The following is an 18,678-nucleotide window of genomic DNA, read 5'->3' on the forward strand; positions in this document are numbered from 1 at the left end:
GTGACGTGTTCTCCTGCTGGTTTTTGAATGTTACAATTCCTGATGTCAGATTTGAGTCCATTGATTCTTTTGCGTAGAGATTGTCCGGTTTGGCCAATGGACATGGCAGAGGGGCATTGCAGGCGGCCCTTTAGTGTGAGCCGCCCCATCAAACATGTAAAAAGCAACAGAGTCCTGTGGCACATGAGCCACCCACTTCGTCAGACGCTGTTCGTCTCTAAGGTGCCACAGGACTCTTTACAGACCCAGGCTACGCGCTACCCCTCTGAGACTAGCAAACATGGCCATTTACGTTGCCCTCACATTGCCCCTTTCAAACATGGCCGCCGCGGAGCCCATGGTCCCGCTGATTGGTGCGAGAACCAGCCAATAACTCTCCAGCCTCAGCCCTCGCGCCGAGCCACTCTCCTGCTATGGGATGAAAGGAAGGGCGTTTGGCAGTGATTGATGTCCCCTCCGCCAATAGCGATAGGACTCCTGGGGTCTCGGACCAATAGGGAGCGGAGAGGGGCGGGGCGGTGCTTCCGGGTTGGGGAGTGAATGGGGCTGGAGCCGGGGCCTGAGAGCAGGTAACGGGACGAACCGTTCCCGGACGCCTGGGTCCGCTCCGTGCCTGTGGGGGGCGGGGGAGCCCGGACGCCTGGGTCCGCTCCGTGCCTGTGGGGGGCGGGGGGAGCCCGGACGCCTGGGTCCGCTCCGTGCCTGTGGGGGGCGGGGGAGCCCGGACGCCTGGGTCCGCTCCGTGCCTGTGGGGGGCGGGGGGAGCCCGGACGCCTGGGTCCGCTCCGTGCCTGTGGGGGGCGGGGGAGCCCGGACGCCTGGGTTCTATTTTTGGCTGCGGGGCTGTGCTGGCTGCCGGTTGATTTGAGGGGTGCCCCATGTCCCCTTGTAGGGAGGAGCCCCGAACCCGGCCCTGCCATGGAGACCCTGATCCCCGTGATCAACAAACTGCAGGAGATTTTCAACACGGTGGGGGCTGAGGTGATCCAGCTGCCCCAGATCGTGGTGATCGGGGCCCAGGTGAGACCCCCGCCTTCCCCCTCCCAGCTCCACCCTTCCCTCCCTGGGGGGGTCCAGCTGCCCCATTGGGGTCCAGGTGAGACCCCAGACCACCCCCCTCCCAGATCCACCCTTCCCTTCCTTGCCCCACTGGGGTGCAGGTGAGACCCCCCCCCCAACACCCTCTAATCTCTGAAGCTCCAGGCTCCTTTTCTCCCTCTCCCCACCCCATCTGGCTGCCCCTCACCCTCCTGTCCCCTCCAGCCTTAACCCCGTCTCTCCCCTCATCACAGAGCAGTGGGAAGAGCTCGGTTCTGGAGAGCATTGTGGGTTGCGACTTCCTGCCCCGGGGCTCAGGCATTGTCACCCGGCGGCCTCTGGTCCTGCAGCTGGTGAACGTGCCATCGCTGGAGGAGCGGCAACGTGCAGCCAGTGGGGAGACAAGTAAGGGGGTGCTGGGAGGCAGGTGGGCTCTCCCTGGGCTGAGGTGACAGGAGGCGTTAGGGTTAGGGGGAGTGGGGTATAGTGGTTAGAGTGGGGGGGGGGGAGCTGGAAGCCAGGACTCCTGGGTTCTCTCCCTTGCTTTGCAGTACCATTCACTGGGAGGCCCCCCACCCCCTTCCAGCTCTGGGAGGTTGAGGATAGAGACCCCAAGGGCTGAGATGGTGAGATCCCAAGGTGTCTGGCTCACTGTGACCCCCTCTCTCCCTACTGCTGGGGAGCCCGTGTCTGTGGGTTGAAGCCAGTGGTTCCTATGGGGAGCCAGGGGCCGAAACAGACCTTCTTGGAGTGGAGCTGCGCAGGCCCGTGAAGCCCTGTCCATGTTCTGGGGAGGTGAGAGTGACCCCGAATTGGCTCTCCCTGCAGGTACCCAGGCTGAGGAGTGGGCGACCTTCCTGCATTGCAAGCACAAGGTAGGGGCCCTGCTCGGGATCTGGGGGTGGCCCCCTCAACCCCTGTCTGGGTCTTGGGGGGAAATAATGGTAATTGGAGGGGTGGGGGATGCCCCTCCCTGACCTGTCTGTTAAGCGGTAATGGGGTGATATTCCCAGCACCCTTCCCTATCCTTTGCTGGAGGTGGGGGGCAGCCTCCCTTGCCCATCCTGGCTGTGGGTCATTGCACGCGCCCTCTCCATGTACTGTCAGCTTCTGGGCAGAGGGAAGTGCCACCAGGGGCCATGGAGCCTGTCTCAGGGCCAGACCTGCCTCTCTGTCCCCTCTCAGACCTTCACTGACTTTGATGAGATCCGGCAGGAGATCGAGACTGAGACTGAGAGGATGACAGGAACCAACAAGGTAATGAACACCTGTGACCTAGACCTCCCCAATGTTTGTGTGTGAAACCAGGAGTCCTGGCTCCCAGCCCCCCACCCACCCACCCCCGCTCTAACCCACCAGACCCCACTCCCCTCCCAGAGCCGGGGGGAGAACCTAGGAGTCCTGGCTCCCAGCCCCCCCCCACTCTAACCCACCAGCCCCCACTCCCCTCCCAGAGCTGGAGAGAGAACCCAGGAGTCTTGGCTCCCAGCCCCCCCTGCTTTAACTGGTTATTGCCCTGCAGGGGATCAGCCCGGAGCCCCTGTATCTGAAGATCTACTCCCCACATGTCCTGAATCTGACACTGGTCGACCTACCGGGGATCACCAAGGTGAGAGGCAGGTGCCCCATGGTGTTGGGGGATGGGATGGGGAAGGGTCCTTGGATGGGGTGGGGAGGGGTAATGCCCCACTGTGGGTGTCTGTCAAAGCTGCCACTAGGGGGATATTTCCAAAATCGGGCTTATTCCTGTTCTCACTGGGAGACCTTCCCAATTACAGACCTTTAGTCAGTTGGTGTCTGTAACCATGAGTCCTGGCTCCCAGCCCCTCCTGCTCTAACCACCAGACCCTGCTCTCATCCCAGAGCTGGGGAGAGAACCCAGCAGTCCAGGCTCGCCTGTATCTTGTCTGGCAGGAGCCTGCACTCACTCTTCTCTCCCTTCCACAGGTGCCTGTGGGGGACCAGCCCCCCGACATTGAGGGCCAGGTGCGGGAGATGATCTTATCCTACGTCTCCAACCCGAACTGCCTGATCCTGGCTGTGACAGCTGCCAACACCGACATGGCCACGTCTGAGGCACTCAAGCTGGCCCGGGATGTTGACCCTGATGGTACTGATGTGGGGGGCTCCCCCAGGGGACCCAGGACATGGGTGGGGCTGAGAGCTGGTGGGCTGTGAGCCCTGCATGGTGGGAGTGGAGGCAGGTGGTGAGGGGGATGCAGTGGATTTACTGGGTGTTTGGTGCTGCAGCCTTCACAGACTCTCTTTAGGGAGTGCCCCTCCCTTTTAATATGCGAGGCTCTGGCTTTGTTCCCCCATAACTCCCTTGGGCTCCAGCCCCCGTGTTCCTCTCTGTGGCTCTCCACCAGTCCAGGGGAGTTTGGGTCCCTAGCAGAGACTTCACCCTCACGGGAGCGCAGCAGGCAGCAGGGACCGGGAGAGATGCGGGGCGGCCTTAGCAAAACCCGCTGATGTTTGTTGGTCCCCTGCAGTCCAGGATTGGAGGGTCCAGGCTAGAGAAGAAAAGCCAGGCTTAGGTCAGAGTCTGTGTCGGCTGGATCACGTGCCCTGCTGCTCCAAAACCTCCTGGGGGTCTGCTTCCTGCCCTGGCTGTGCTGTGGGGCTCCAGTGGCCGTGCTGGTCCAGACGCGGGTACCCAATGGAGGGGTTTTCCTGGTGCTGTAGGAATGCCACCTAGTGCCGGAAACACTGGTCTGCCAGCACAGCAGCGTCTGCGCTGGGGGTTAGGTTGCTGTGGGGGGTTTCACACCCTGACCTACGTCATTAGGTGAGTAAGTGTAGCCTGGGCCCAGGTCTCCGACTCTGAGCCTGGGCCTGCCTGATCATCCCTACCCCTCCCCTCCTGCAGGACGCCGCACACTGGCTGTGGTCACCAAGCTGGACCTGATGGACGCTGGGACGGATGCCATGGACGTTCTGATGGGCCGGGTCATCCCTGTCAAACTGGGCATCATTGGGGTGGTGAACAGGTGGGCAGGAGGGTGGTGTTTGGGGGGGGGGGGCTGCATAGAGCCGGTGGAGGGGCTGTGGAGCTGTAGGGCCTGGGGGGGCTGCTGAGAGGTGGGAGGGGCAGGCCGTGGCTGGAGTTTGGAGGTGTGTGCGTGGAGTTGGGGGCTGGAGGGCTGTGGAGAAAGTCTTTGGTGGTGGGATGGGGGCACTGTGCTGGAGTTTGGGGGATTGGGGGTGTTGCAGGGGGGCAGCAAACACAATGTTCCCCCCCAGCCTGGAATGGAGGGGGAGGGGGGACAGACAAATGACTCTGTCCCGCCCCTCCCAGGAGCCAGCATGACATCAACACCGGGAAGAGCATCACGGAGTCACTGCAGGATGAGCAGGGCTTCCTGCAGAAGCGATACCCATCGCTGGCCAACCGCAATGGCACCCGGCATCTGGCCAAGACCCTCAACCGGTGGGTACCAGCTGGGGAGGAGCAGTGCCGGCTAGGGTCTGTGCAGCGGGGGCTCTGCTCTCCCTGGCGAGGGGCACTGGCGCGGCATCGGGGCCAGAGGACTAGGGCTGGGGAGCGTGCAGTTAAGGGATCTGTTGCAGAGAAGGAAAAGGGCGGAGGGGTGTGTGCTGCCCCGGCAGATGGAATAGAAGTGAGCCCATTTACAGCTGACCAGAGAGGGGGTGTGGGTGAGTGTCATACCTGACATTCTCCTGCAGAATTCAGTGCCACTAGAGGTGGGGCAGCAGGAGGAGCAGGGTAGCACATGGCGGCAGAGACCCTGGAGTCACCCCAGCGGAGGAGCTGAGCCCTGGCTGTCCGCGCTGGGGGCCGGGAGGCTCATTCCTGTGCCGTGCCCCAGGCTGCTGATGCACCACATCCGGGATTGCCTGCCGGAGCTGAAAACCCGGGTGAATGTGCTGACGGCCCAGTACCAGTCTGTGCTGCAGAGCTACGGGCAGCCCATCGAGGACAAGAATGCCACGCTGCTGCAGATCATCACCAAGTTCGCCACCGAGTATTGCCACACCATCGAGGGCACGGCCCGGAACATCGAGACCTCAGAGCTGTGAGTGCTGGGGGGGAGGCTGGCCTGCCCCCTCAAGGGCAGGAACTGCAGTGCAGATACCTGAGAGCTGAGAGGTCAGGGGGCAGGGGTGTGTGGCCATTTTAAGGGGGCCTGTGCTTTGGCTACTGTTTCTATGCCTGTCACGGACTCACAGATCGTGCTCACTCTTGGCCCCGTGCGGCCCGTGGGGGGTGCCCCTTTTAGTGAGACAGCCCTTCTCGGGGGTCCACTCTCTCTCGGGGTCAGGCCCCTCCACCTCTCTGAGCCTTAGCACGTCTGTCTCTGCTGTGGGCCCCCTCAGGGAGTCCACTCGCTCTGGACCCCCAGGGCCTCCACCCCCGAAGGGGTTGATGCAACCCTGTTCTCTAGACCGGAGTGACTCTCAGCCAGCATGAAACAGGAGGGTTTATTGAGAGTTGAACCCAGCACAGGAAACTCTCAGGGCCTCAGGCCTGGCCTCCCTCAGCCCAGCAAATCCCAGTCTCCCTGCATCCAGGTGGGCTCTGCCTGCTTCCCCTCTCCAGCCCAGAGCCCCCCTGCTTCCAGCTGGGCATCTGAGATCACCGGCCCCAGGCCCCGCCTCTGTCCATTGTCTTCTCTCCAGGTAAACAGGGTCGTAAACCGGGGCCTCCTCTCCTGCTTTTGTCCTCTTGCTGGAACCGGCTGGTTAGGTCACTGGGTCCTTACTCTGCAGCCCATTGTCCTCCCACTGGCCAGAACCGTCTGCGTCTCCTCTTCCTCTCCCCTCACCTCGTTAAACCAGTAACACCCAAGGAAACTGAGTCCCACCCACTCTGCATGCAAACCATTGAAACTCCACAGAAAACAAGAAAACCCCCCACTTCGTCACAATGCCCCCTCCCAACCCTTCTGTGTCTCTTCTCTCCCCCCCCCCCCCCCGCCATTCCCCCAGCTGCGGGGGTGCCCGCATGTGCTACATCTTCCACGAGACATTCGGCCGGACGTTGGAGTCCATCGACCCGCTGGCTGGGCTCACGATGTTGGACATCCTGACGGCCATTCGCAATGCCACGGTATGGTACCCTCCCCCCCGGGCAGTACCCCCTCCACTGGCCCCTGTTCTATTAATTAGATGGAATAAATGGGCCACAGATGTTCCCATGGCCCAGTCACTGTCCCACATTAAACAGTGCGAAGCGAGCTGCAGGGTTTGGTACCAGAGACCTCGGCCTGCCCAGCACCACGGCAAATGCCATCCGCTGTCCTCTTAAGCTGCTGTTAATGATACAGAGGAGACAGCAAAGCCATGGGCGGCGTGTGAACAGCTGGCTTCAGAAGGCTAGCCCCTGGCTTGGCCGTACCACCCTGCCCCTTCTGTCCCCCTTTCCTTGCTGAAGCCCGAGCACCCTGCCATGTGGCTGCCAGCCCCCTTACCATGCCTCAGCCCTGTATGGTAGGGTAATGCCGCCTGACTCTACACGCTATGGACCCCTCCCCCATACATACCATGTTGGGGTTGGTACCGAGCCATGACGGGGGGTAACAGACCATAGTGGACTGCAGGGAGAGCGTGTGTATGTGCCCCCAGTCCCCTGGAGTAGGATGTACCCCTGGGACTGGGGGTGCCCACCCCACGACACCCTCAGTCCCATCTCGCTGCAGCTGCCTGGGACCGGCTCCCCCCTTGTGTCCTGACTAGCCCACTCCTGGCTTTCTGTGCCCCAGGGGAGTAGAGAATGGGATGAGGCTGGGTGGTGACTGCGGGTGGGGGTGTCTCTCTATCCCCACTGGAGAAGCCGCTGCTCTGAGGAGGTCCCTGCCTCCTGCCCCCAGGGCCCCCGTCCCGCCCTCTTCGTGCCCGAGGTCTCCTTCGAGCTGCTGGTGAAACGTCAGATCAAGCGTCTGGAGGATCCGAGCCTGCGCTGTGTGGAACTGGTGCACGAGGAGCTGCAGCGCATCATTCAGCACTGCTCCACCTACAACACGCAGGTACCCCCCCTCCCCCTGGAAACCCTCACCCCCCCTCCCATCATCCAGCCCTGCTCCACCTACAACACGCAGGTACCCCCCCTCCCCCCGGGAACCTTCACCCCCCCCATCATCCAGCCCTGCTCCACCTACAACACGCAGGTACCCCCCCTCCCCCCGGGAACCCTCACCCCCCCTCCCATCATCCAGCCCTGCTCCACCTACAACACGCAGGTACCCCCCCTCCCCCCGGGAACCTTCACCCCCCCCATCATCCAGCCCTGCTCCACCTACAACACGCAGGTACCCCCCCTCCCCCCCGGGAACCCTCCCCCCCCCCCCCCCCCATCATCCAGCCCTGCTCCACCTACAACATGCAGGTACCCCCCTCCCCCGGGAACCCTCACACCCCCCCATCATCCAGCCCTGCTCCACCTACAACACGCAGGTACCCCCCCTCCCCCTGGAAACCTTCACCCCCCCCATCATCCAGCCCTGCTCCACCTACAACATGCAGGTACCCCCCTCCCCTGGGAACCCTCACCCCCCCCCATCATCCAGCCCTGCTCCACCTACAACACGCAGGTACCCCCCCTCCCCCTGGAAACCTTCACCCCCCCCATCATCCAGCCCTGCTCCACCTACAACACGCAGGTACCCCCCTCCCCCCGGGAACCCTCACCCCCCCCATCATCCAGCCCTGCTCCACCTACAACACGCAGGTACCCCCCCTCCCCCCCGGGAACCCTCACCCCCCCCCATCATCCAGCCCTGCTCCACCTACAACATGCAGGTACCCCCCTCCCCCCCCCCCCCATCATCCAGCCCTGCTCCACCTACAACATGCAGGTACCCCCCTCCCCCCCCTCCCATCATCCAGCCCTGCTCCACCTACAGCACGCAGGTACCCCCCCTCCCCCTGGAAACCTTCACACCCACCCATCATCCAGCCCTGCTCCACCTACAGCACACAGGTACCCACCCCCCCAACCCCCCATCTTTTGAAGTTTCAACATTTCCAAGGTCTTTCTTCTCTTCCCCTCCCCCACCCCAGGAGCTGCTGCGCTTCCCCAAACTGCATGAAGCGATTGTGGAGGTGGTGACAGGTGTCCTGCGGCAGAGGCTGCCCATCACCAACGAGATGGTAACACCCCCCAGGGGGAGGGGGCTGCTCTGGGACATCTGGGATCCATGCAGGGTTGAGGGCTGATATGGGTGTGGGGTTGAAGTCTGTGTCCCAGGGCAGATTGATTTAAGTTAGCAAGTGGGAAAATGCACTTTAAAAATCACCAACTTTAATCATATTTTGCATTTGTACTTTTTAGGAAAATAACTGAAAAGGTGGATTCACTGGTTGATAACCATTAAACCATGTTCATTTGCAGCTAAATATAGTCTTTACACTAAGTGTGGTGCTTCTTTCTACAAAGCAGGCGGATACACGAGATCTGTACACGTTGGTTTAAACCATTCTGTCGCTGAACCTACATTTATTCAGAATTTAATTTTCTGATATTAGAAAATGGTGAATGATGCATTTTTATTTACTAGATAATTAATAAAAACAATTAAATGCTGTTTCTGGGCATTTTTAATGGATTTCAGTTTCCATCCAAATAGAGCTTGACACAAATTACAAGTAAGAAAATTAAATTACCTTAAATGTTCTGGGTCCAGAAGAACAAATGTCAATCAAAACATGTTTTGCATTTAAAACTAACTGATATATTCAACACAGGCCTTTCACCATGTCCTTTGAATGAAAGTTAAGTGTAAGAGGACAAGATCTACTAGTTGTTTCCCTCTTCCAGTCTGAGATTTTACAAGGATTCCAGCTTGTCCAACTCCCAGTTGGGTTTTGAACTTTGAACAAACTGAAATGAAGGAAGTATTCTCTCTGCTTTTGAAACCTGGTTTAACTTTCAACAAACTCTGGTTCGCAGTGCTGAGCCAGTGACTTCCGCGGTTTGATGTTCTTTAAGATGTCAGCAGCAAACATACTGCTTTTGATTAAAATCCATTACAATTCTGGCAACTTGTGTTAAGTGCTAAGCTTACAATACTCTCAATATTATTTTAAACAGCTTCACAACAAAAATCACATTTATTGAGTTTAAATTAAATATTGTTTTGTTTTTGAAGCTCACAGGGTTTTTTGTTTTTAATCCACCATGCTGGGCCCCCTCCCATCCCATCTCTCTCCCCTGCAGGTTCATAATCTGGTTGCAATCGAGCTCGCCTATATCAACACCAAGCACCCAGACTTCATTGACACAGCGCTGGTGTCTGCCTCTGTCAACAGCAGCAAGGTAATGCCTCTCTGCTCCCCTCCCCCATGTCCCGCTACTGAGCCTCTTCCCCCCACCCTACCCCCACTGGGCACCAGTGTCGCCCCACCCCCACCCCCCTTCATGGCATGCTGGTGGCCAGCTGGTCTCTGCTCTCCACAGAATGATGCCCCTGTGGAGGGGATCCGGCGTTGGAAGAGTGACAAAGTGGAGGATGCTGGCATGGAGGAGAAGCCCAAGGGGAACGTCCAGCCCCCCATGTATTCCAGCCCCAGTCGCTCTCATGCTGTCAATCTGCTGGACACGGTGAGTTACCCCCTCCCCACACAGGCAGGTGATGGTGGGGGAGTGACAGCAGGAGACCTGTGTCTGGGCCAACCTCGCTGCTCTGGCTTCCTTTGTGCCTTTTCAGAGCTGCTTTGCTTCCACGGCCAGCAGGGATCATCCTGATCATCTAGTCTGACACACACACCCCGCAACACCCCCGGCTAGGGAACAGCTGGTCAGTGCTGGACAATGCACCACAATTCATTCTTTCACTCTTAACAATTTCTGCCTTATTTCCAGTCTCAATTGTTTCAAGCTTCAGCTTCAACCCACCTCTTTGTTGGAGAATTTTCTGACCTTTACGTGTGATCCCAGCGTTGTGCTACTGGAGATTGCCTGGTTTATAACCTTACTACTGTTATCCCTGGGGGAAGGCCCTGTGTGGTGGGACCCCCATTTCCCTGGAAGTCCTGTGCCCTCTCTCTCTTCCCACAGCCCATGCCGGCCACACGGAAGCTGAGCCAGCGGGAGCAGCGGGATTGCGAGGTGATCCGCAGACTCATCAAATCCTATTTCCTCATTGTGCGCAAAAGCATCCAGGATAGGTAAGATGTGGGGGACGAGGGGGTGAGGCTGCAGTCCCTCTCCTGGACCCTTACGGGCCACGGGGGGCTGAAAGGCGCCCGTGTGACCTCTGCCCCTCCTCCACAGCGTCCCCAAGACAGTCATGCATTTCCTGGTGAACTATGTCAAGGACCATCTGCAGAGCCAGCTGGTTGGGCAGCTATACAAGCAGCAGCTGCTGGACGTGCTGCTCACAGAGTCAGAGGACATGGCACAGCAGCGCAAGGAGGCTGCTGGGCTGCTCCAGGTGAGGGGAGGAGAGTGGGGGTAGTCTCTCTGCCCCCTGCCTGGGCTAATGTCTTCTGTCTCCCATCAGGCCTTGCAGCGAGCCAGCCAGACCATCTCTGAGATCCGGGAGACGCAACTCTGGTGAGGGGAGGCTGTGCCTACAAACCAAGCCCTGGGCTCTGCTCTGCTGTCCCAGCATGGTTCCAGGGGGGCACCCCTACTTGCCCAGAGCCTGCCTGACTTGGTGTCACAAACACCCCTGCTGACCCGTGGGGGTGTCCAGAGAAGCTGAGAGTTTCTACTCCCTGTGTGTGTGTGGTGGTGGGGGGGGGGGGGGGATAGAGAGACAGTGGCAGACACCACACACACACACCCTCCCCCTGTTCTTTGCTGCCTGTGTATCTGAGCCGCTCCGATGGTGGGTTGGTGTTATGGAATAAAACCCGTTTGTGCAAAGAGCTGGCTTGGATTGTTACCTGGGGTGACACCTGCAGTCTAAAGAATTTCAAGGTGGAAGGGAAGTGATGGGTGCACTGAGTGGCTAATGCAGTATGGGCACCAGCCTGGCTCCCTACTCACAGTTAGCAGCCTGCGCTGCCATTTTGTTCTGTCCCTTGGCACACAGTTGGTAGTTGCGGAGCGTAGATCTCACCCACGACTGGTGCTTCCTCCACCCCTGGCAGCTCTCCCTGGAGACCTGGGCTGCCGCTCTGGTCCCGCTGCAGAGGCTGCTTCTCGGCAGGGAAGAGATCTTGTTTTGCTGCATCCAGACTCTACTTCTCAGCCGGGAACCAGTTCAGTGGCGCTGCTTTTCTTGGCCCAAGCCTTGGAGAAAAAAAGCGAGGCATTAGCGGCCTCACCTACTTTTGTATGTCAGAATAAAGGATGGGAAATTCCCCCAGCTCTGAGCATATTCCACTCACGGCAGCACAGCATTGCAACACCTTTCAGGTGGCATCTCGGGCTGAAATGCGGGGATTATAACTATGCAAGAGGGTCTGGTTCGCAGCATAGTCCCTGGTGCCTTAAGAACTGGACATCCCTCAGCTAGAGGTGGAGGTTGTGGGTCTGATTGGAGAGGAAAGAGTTTTTATATATATAAACAAATGGAAGAACATGAAAGATTACTATAAACCAGAACCTAGGAAATGTAGAAAATTGATAAGGGAAGCAAAAGGGCATAAGGAAACAAATCTATGCCCAGTACAGTTAAGGACAACATGAAGATGATTTTTTAAAACGCATATTAGGAACAAAGAGAATCTTAGCAATGGTATTGCTCTATTACTAGATAGAAATGATAGAACTGTCAGTACTAATGCAGAAAAGGCTCTGTATTTAGGAAAAGAAAAGCAGATGATGCAGTCCAGGGCTCACCCTGTGTCAAAATGTTCCAGGAGGCCATTCCAGTACTTCTGACCATGGTGATACAGCCCCATACGGCCAGGTGTATGTCCCTCTCTGTGTGATGGTAGATGACCGCGGCACGAGGCCCACCTCATCTCCAATAAACCTGGATGTCTTGCAGCGGCTCCAGCTTGGGGGCAAGTATAGGTGAAGCAGCAGGGCAGAACGACTGTCCACCAACCCCTAGAGGGAGCTGAACAGCAAGAACTGTAAATCCTGGCCAGGAGCTGCAGAGAGACGTTCCTGTCACCATGAACCAGTGCCCTGGAATTGGGACCCAGCCCTATACCCCCTGCTGCAGCAAATGGGGGTTCAGCTGGTTGCTCCTGGATGCCTGCAAACTGGGGTTCACAAGGGACTTTTCTCAACTTCCCCACTGCACCACCCCTATCACTATCCTCGCATTGCTCCCTCTTCCCCAGAGGACCATGCCCCATCCCACCACCCACGCTCCCAGACCTGGGCTGGATCCAGGTGGCAAAGGAGGGTACAGACCCCCACCACCAATCTTCCGTGCCCTCCCATGTTTCCTTTCATACCTCCTCACTGCTTCCCCATCCACTCCCCTCTTCAGGCCCCAGCACCCCACCCAGTGGTCGGGTGTCACCAGTGAAAGTGGGACCACCACCCCCTGGTTCTGTGAGCCTCCCCCAGACACTCCCAGGGCACTCACCCCTATCAAGGGCAGCAGCAGCTTGTGGTTGTGCTGCAGCAGGCTCTGGCTCCACTGGGACAATTACAAGGTATTCTTGTTGAAATTTTGTGTTCTGGAACTTATTTTTTTAGGACTCCGGCACTGATGCAGTCATAGCCTAGGATGAAACTCTTTCAGTTCCAATGGTACCTCAGGGGGATGTTAAACAGCAACTACAAAAGTTAGACATTTTTAAATCCGTTGGTATGGATAACTTGCAGCCAAGAGTTTTGAAAGAGTTGTCCGAGGAAGTTCCAGCACTGTGAAAGAAAGCTAATGTTGTGCTAATATTTTAAAAAAGGTAAATGGGGCAACCTCGGTAATGATAGGTCTGGCAGCCTGACATCAACCCTAAGCAAAATAATGGGATAACTGACATAGAACATGATTGTATCAAGAACTAAAGGAGGATAATATAATTAATGCCAATCAATGTGGGTTTCTGGAAAATAGATCCAGTCACATGAGCTTGATTTTTTTTTAAATGAGATGACAAAGTTGATTGATAAAGTAATTGTGTTGCTGTCATGTACTTAGACTTTGGTAAGGTCTTTGACTTGGTACCACACAATATTTGGATTAAAAAAAATCACCCTAAAACCAGACTGATTGGTTCCAACGGATTTAGAGGGCAATCTCCTTAGCGTATGCATGACATGCCTCAGGTGGACGTGACCTGAATTTCACTGAATTTGGGCTGCTGGTGGATCATTCCCTTCCCCGGCTTGGGTTGCACAATGTGATAAACGGGGACTCACCTTCAAGTGGGTGTGTTTCTAGTGGGATCCTTCAGGGACTGGTTCTTGGCCTACGCTATTGACCATTTTCATCGATAACCTGGCAGAAAACAAAGTCATCACTGGTACAGGTTGTAGATCACACAAACTGAGCAGAGTGGTAAACAATAAAAAGGACAGGTCACCGATACAGAGTAGCCTGGACCCTTTGGCAAACTGGGCGCAAGCGAATGAGATGCATTTTAACACAGGTAAATGGAAATGTATCCATCTAGGAACAAAGAACGTTGACCCCACCTACGGGTTGGGGGACGCGATCCTGTGAAGCAGCGATAGTGAGAAGGACTTGGGGAGGGTGGGGGAAGAAGTGGCTAATCAGCTCCCAGTGTGACAACATAGCCAAAAGAGCTATTCGGATCCTGGGATGTATGACCGGGGAATCAATTAACAAAACAGCAGAAGGCCAGTTTTATGAGAACAGTGCCAGACAAATTCACCAAAAAAGATGGACGCTTCACACAGGCCTAATGTGGTGTCCATCTTTAAAAAGGGGGAGCTGGGGAACTATAGACCAACTATAGTCTAGAGAAGAGCAACAAAACTGATCCAAGGGCTAGAAAACATCGACCTATGAGGAAAGATTGAAAAAATTGGGTTTGTTTAATGAGGAGGAGAAAAGACTGAGAGGGAACAACAGTTTTCAAGTACATAAATGGTTGTTACAAGGAGGAGGGTGAAGACTTGTTCTTAATCGCTGAGGATAGGATAAGAAGCAATGGGTTTACATTGCAGCAAGGGAGGTTTAGGTTGGACATTAGGAAAAACTTCCCAACTGTCAGGGTTGTTAAATTATTTTCTCTGGCCACAGAGAGTAGGACAAGAGGCAATGGGTTCAAACTACAGCATCGCAGATTTAGATTAAACCTCGGGGAAAACTTCCTAACTAAGATCAGTAGGACAGTGGAACAGACACCGAGGGAGGTTGTGGAAGAGCCTTCACTGGAGGTTTTCCAATGGCAGCTGGAGCCAGCTGTCTGGGATGGCTTGGACCTAACAAAGCTTGCATCTTGTCCGGGGGTTAGACTAGCTGACCCTTGCGGTCCCTGCTAACCCTGTGGCTCTATGAAAACAATACAATAGAGATACTGGAATAATTGAGATACTTTGGTATGGACACCAGCCCTATGCTTATAGGCCTGTCAAGGCACATGGAGACAGATTTACACATCCCTTCCCCTTTAGTTTGCCTTTCTTTCTAGTCACCTGAGCCTGATACTTGCGGGCTCCCCCAGACGAGTAAGGGGTTCTGTCACCACCTCCCCTATAACTGGGGGCCCTTTAATGCTGCTGCGGCTCAGAGCTTTGACAGCAGTAGCCAGCCCACAAGCATAAAAGGGTTCTCCTGACATCACAGGTCCCCTGCCGCCCCGACAGGCCAGCGTAGGGTGGCCAGTTCTGGTTGGACAGATTCCTGGAGGTTTCATCACATGACAATCTTTAATTCCTGGAGCCTGCGGACCAGTACTGGAGAGGTGGGAGCACCAGCTGTGTCGATGGGAGAAGCCTGCCCTTCGACAGTGCTGTCTGCATGGGCGTGAGTGATGCAGTCGCACCGACACCAGGGCCTGGAGACAGCAGCTGTGAATTCCTCTGCTCCCACGCTACCCCCCTGCCACCGCTCTCACTCCGCTGCTCAGCTGCAGGTGAGGCGTGAAGCCAACAGCAGGGTTCTCCCGCCAGCTCCCAAACAGCAGCAACGACTGAGCCTTGCGGCTTCTACTTGCCACTAACTAGGTGGCCGGAATCTCTTAGGATCTCTGCCCACAGGCGTGAAGTGTGGCAGCTCTCACCTCAGCGCTCTTAGTGAGAGAGGAATCAGCAGCTACTTCAAAACCCACCCGAGCGCCCACCGCCCAGAGGAGCAGCCCCAAGAACGTTCTAGCAGTGGGGAGTCTCTCCCCAAGTCCTTTGCGTCAGTCCAGGGCCTCTCCCCACCTTGGCAAACATCAGTGTGGCCCTGGCTGACCCCATGCTGGGCCGTTGTGCGGGCGGCTCCCAACAGATCCATCTCAGAGACATGGGCCCCACATACAAACCTTGGGTAGATTATGTCCTCAAGCAACCTGCAGGTCAAATGCGATGAGGTGCAGCCCGTTGCTCACTCAGTTACCTCTCTTCTCTCCTGGCTTCTGGACCATGACTGGTGCACACCCCTTTTCTTTGCACCTTCGCTGAACTCCTGGGGCTTGTCTATACTTGGCCCTATAGCATAGACACGCCCTGCGCCGATGGGACTGGCACTCCTGTCCGCATAGGATACCCACTGCCCCAGAGGCAGGAGCTAAGCAGCTAGCGCTGTCTCCACAGGGACTTGGGACAACACTGGATTTTCCACACCCGACCGATGGACTTCCTAGTGCAGATGAGGCCTTTGCGGAAAGATTTCTAGAAAGACCAATATCAGGCCTTGCGCTCAGCAGAGCTATTGTGTGTACAAGCCCAGGCAGGTGTTAGTAGCTGCCAGTCAGCGGGGGGAAGACTGCGAGCATGCGTATCGCACATACCAGCCAATCTCCTAGGCCTGGTTTGCACTAGGAACTTACATCAGTGCAGCTACGGTGTGAAAAACCCGAGAGATGCAGCAACACCGACCCACCCCTGGTGTAAACAGCACTAAGTAGACGGAGGAATTCTTCCATCAACCTGGCTACAGCCTCTCGAGGAGGTGGATTCCCAACGCCGATGGGAAACCTCCCCACCGGCAGCGTCTACGCGGACGCTGCACTCATAGGGTGTTTGAAGTGTGGACATCCCCTTCATAACGAAACCCGTTCTCCACACGGCAAACGGACAGCGGCATTCGAAATCCCTCTGAAACCTGTCTCAGATACAAGCTCTTGGGCGGCGTTCCCCATGCAGTCTGCCCCACTTCAGTGCTGGGACGTCGATTCCAGTGGATGGGGGGCAACAGAACATTGGAGGCTGGAGTCACAAGGGGCACTTCCAGCATTTACACCCCCCTGGCATTAACAAAACCCCCACTCAGCTGCCCCCAACCCTGCAGGCACCTACGTTCCCCCGTGAAGCATCCGCAAAATGGGGGGGGGGTCATATTTTTAACTAAAAAATGGAGATTTTTTTTTGTAATTAATTTTTTTTTGTAAATAAAAATATAAAATTAATTGTGAAATTAGCCTCGCCTTCATTAAGGTCACCCCAATTCCTTCTCCCTCCCTCAGGGGACCACCCTACAACCCTATGGGACAGACCATGCCAGAGTGACCCCGCAGCATGGACAGAGACTGCACAGATGGAAGTGGGCTTTCCAGCAGTATAGAAACACACACCGGGGGGTCCAGCCCCCAGCACAACCCTCTGTCTCTGCCCTCCAGCCAGTGCACCCTCATCCTCTTCCTTTACAGGAGCCAAACCACCAAGCCTGCACCTCCCCAGCTGCTGCTCATCCTTAATTAGCTGCCTTCCACCCCTCTCCAGGATGGGCTCATTGGGCCACTCAGCTGCCTGTTAATCCTTCACCTGCCAGCATGGGGCACATGTCGGGGGGGGGGGCTCTAGGGGTGAATTCTGGGAGATGCTGTTTGTGGGTCTTTGGGAGGGTCCCATCTCCCATGTTGGGTGGAAGGATGATCCCAGGGAGGGCTGCGTAGGGGGCAGCAGGGCTCATTAACCAAAGGGAACAGAGAGTTCCTGGGAGGGAGGCTGTATATGGGGGGTCCCGGGAGAAGGCTGATCCCAGAGGGGTATCCTGGGGAGGTTCCTGGCTGTGGGAGGATCCCAGCCGGCTGTGCTGGGGAAGGTTCCAGTGGGAGCTGCTCCAAGGGGTGGATCCCAGCAGGGGGAGGGGAGGGTCTTTTTCCTGTTTATATTCAGACAGAGGCGGGGGGTTCCACAGCACCATTTATTGCAGAGTTTATCACAACATGGGTGACGTCTATACAGAGCCCCCTGCACAGAGTCCCACAGCCCCCCCAGCAGCATTGTGCCCCCAAACCCCCCTCCCCCAGGCTCTTCTAGCCTCAGAGCTGAAACCAGTCCAAGGTGCTGGCCAGATGCAGGGACCGTCTCTGTGATCCCCCAGCTCTGTCCCCCCGACCAGGACAGTCCAGCTGACGCCTGGCCTGCACCCCCAGCAGCACCGGCTCCAGCATCTTCAAGGCAGTGGAGGCTGAGGGGATGTTGTCCCAGCCTCTTGTCCCACCCCTGACTCCCCAGGGGTGCCAGAGGACAGGTGCTATCGGGGTACCGGTGGCCCAAACATCTCCATGGTCTGTATCACCAGGGAGAGATGGTCCAGGAAGGAGCTGATGGAAACACGCAGGATCCGGGCCTCGTCTGCTTTCCAGCACCTGGTAGGAGGATATGGGGTGAGGGGAAGGGGAGGGGAGTCCCCCTAAACCCAGCTTAGACAGTACCCCTCATGACCCACAGCCCCTGCTAGCCCAGCCCTGGGCTCCCCCCCCCAGCCCTGCCAGTGCCCCTCACTCCTGACCTGCAGCCCCTGCCAGCCCGGCCCTGCCCTCCCAGCTCTGCCGGTGCCCCTCACTCCCGACCTGCAGCCCCCTAATGAGGGTTGGTCTCCATGGGGGGACTCACTCACACGTGTAGGAAGTTCTCAGTCACAGTCAGTTCTTTGCTGATCCCCCCCTTGCGGGGCTCAGGGTCGGGGGCCAGGGAGCCATGAGCGATTTGTGCCTCCAGGGGGGATGGAAATGGGACACTCAAGGTGCTGGGAGGGGAGGGGGCAGTTAAGGAAAAAGGGAGTGGGGAAAAAACTGGGGGGGGGGGGCAGGTGCGAGACATGGCCAGTCCCATGGGGCATGGAGGAGACCCCCCCGCAGCCCCCTCCCCCAGAGACCCCCGCAGGCCCCTGATCTCCCCAAAGCCTCCTCACCCCCCCACATCCTCCCAGCCCCTCCTGCGCCCCCACGCCCCCCTCGCCCCCTCCCCATCCTCCCAGCCCCTCCTGCGCCCCCACGCCCGCCCACGGCCCCCTCGCCCCCCCCCATCCTCCCAGCCCCCACGCCCGCCCACGGCCCCCTCGCCCCCCCATCCTCCCAGCCCCTCCTGCGCCCCCACGGCCCCCTCGCCCCCCCCATCCTCCCAGCCCCTCCTGCGCCCCCACGGCCCCCTCGCGCCCCCACCCCATCCTCCCAGCCCCTCCTGCGCCCCCACACCCCCCACGGCCCCCCGGATACAAGCCCAGCCCGGCCCGAGCTGCTCCAGCTTCTTCCATCCCGGCCACGGCTCCGCCCCACGTGCCGCCAGGGGGCGGGGTTTGGCGGCCAGGCCCCGCCCTTGCACGCGTCAAACACCCCCCCCCCCCCCGGAACTCGCCCTCCCTGAGACCCTCCTGCAGGGACCCCCAGTTGAGCTCCCCCAGCATCACCCCCCTCTCATGCGGGGCCCCA

At 57.6% G+C, this 18,678-nt stretch overlaps 2 protein-coding genes and 1 long non-coding RNA gene across 4 annotated transcripts; 1 reads left to right on the forward strand and 2 right to left on the reverse strand.

Moving 5' to 3' along the window:
• Positions 1 to 517: 517 nt before the first annotated feature.
• LOC128829469 (dynamin-1-like protein) lies at positions 518 to 10,869 on the forward strand. The gene is made up of 18 exons (XM_054014915.1): positions 518 to 569; positions 893 to 1,020; positions 1,293 to 1,443; positions 1,867 to 1,913; positions 2,224 to 2,295; positions 2,561 to 2,647; positions 2,986 to 3,148; positions 3,908 to 4,028; positions 4,337 to 4,468; positions 4,869 to 5,075; positions 5,989 to 6,109; positions 6,870 to 7,025; positions 8,059 to 8,148; positions 9,215 to 9,313; positions 9,455 to 9,598; positions 10,055 to 10,164; positions 10,271 to 10,430; positions 10,500 to 10,869. Exons 2-18 carry the CDS (start codon positions 919 to 921, stop codon positions 10,554 to 10,556), a joined length of 2,019 nt encoding a protein of 672 aa, XP_053870890.1. The 5' UTR covers positions 518 to 569; positions 893 to 918; the 3' UTR covers positions 10,557 to 10,869.
• LOC128829480 (uncharacterized) lies at positions 10,728 to 16,248 on the reverse strand. 2 transcript variants are annotated; one of them, XR_008443339.1, is made up of 5 exons: positions 15,346 to 16,248; positions 13,271 to 13,349; positions 12,492 to 12,685; positions 11,789 to 12,045; positions 10,728 to 11,236 (listed from the first exon to the last, which is right to left on the reverse strand). It is a non-coding gene; the product is annotated as an uncharacterized LOC128829480 (long non-coding RNA). The 2 variants fall into 2 exon arrangements; XR_008443338.1 differs by lacking the exons at positions 13,271 to 13,349; positions 15,346 to 16,248 and having other exon boundaries at positions 12,492 to 13,213.
• Positions 16,249 to 17,251: 1,003 nt separating this feature from the next.
• Positions 17,252 to 18,530, reverse strand: LAGE3 (L antigen family member 3). Its single transcript, XM_054014926.1, has 3 exons — positions 18,466 to 18,530; positions 17,868 to 17,996; positions 17,252 to 17,616 (listed from the first exon to the last, which is right to left on the reverse strand). The coding sequence occupies exons 1-3, from the start codon at positions 18,501 to 18,503 to the stop codon at positions 17,502 to 17,504; spliced, it is 282 nt and encodes a 93-aa protein (XP_053870901.1). The 5' UTR covers positions 18,504 to 18,530; the 3' UTR covers positions 17,252 to 17,501.
• Between the last annotated feature and the right edge of the window lie 148 nt (positions 18,531 to 18,678).

The sequence above is a fragment of the Malaclemys terrapin genome (assembly GCF_027887155.1).
Source record: "Malaclemys terrapin pileata isolate rMalTer1 chromosome 20 unlocalized genomic scaffold, rMalTer1.hap1 SUPER_20_unloc_1, whole genome shotgun sequence".
NCBI lineage: Eukaryota > Metazoa > Chordata > Testudines > Emydidae > Malaclemys > Malaclemys terrapin.

Excerpts from the sequence above, each read along its gene's own strand:
- LOC128829469 (XM_054014915.1), top strand. The coding sequence starts at position 919 with ATGGAGACCCTGATCCCCGTGATCAACAAACTGCAGGAGATTTTCAAC. Across the intron at positions 4,029-4,336 it reads ATCATTGGGGTGGTGAACAG|GAGCCAGCATGACATCAACA; the intron begins GTGGGCAGGAGG and ends CGCCCCTCCCAG. Across the intron at positions 8,149-9,214 it reads TGCCCATCACCAACGAGATG|GTTCATAATCTGGTTGCAAT; the intron begins GTAACACCCCCC and ends TCTCCCCTGCAG.
- LAGE3 (XM_054014926.1), bottom strand. The coding sequence starts at position 18,503 with ATGGAAGAAGCTGGAGCAGCTCGGGCCGGGCTGGGCTT. Across the intron at positions 17,997-18,465 it reads GCTCGGGCCGGGCTGGGCTT|CACCTTGAGTGTCCCATTTC; the intron begins GTATCCGGGGGG and ends CTCCCCTCCCAG. Across the intron at positions 17,617-17,867 it reads ACTGAGAACTTCCTACACGT|GTGCTGGAAAGCAGACGAGG; the intron begins GTGAGTGAGTCC and ends TCCTCCTACCAG.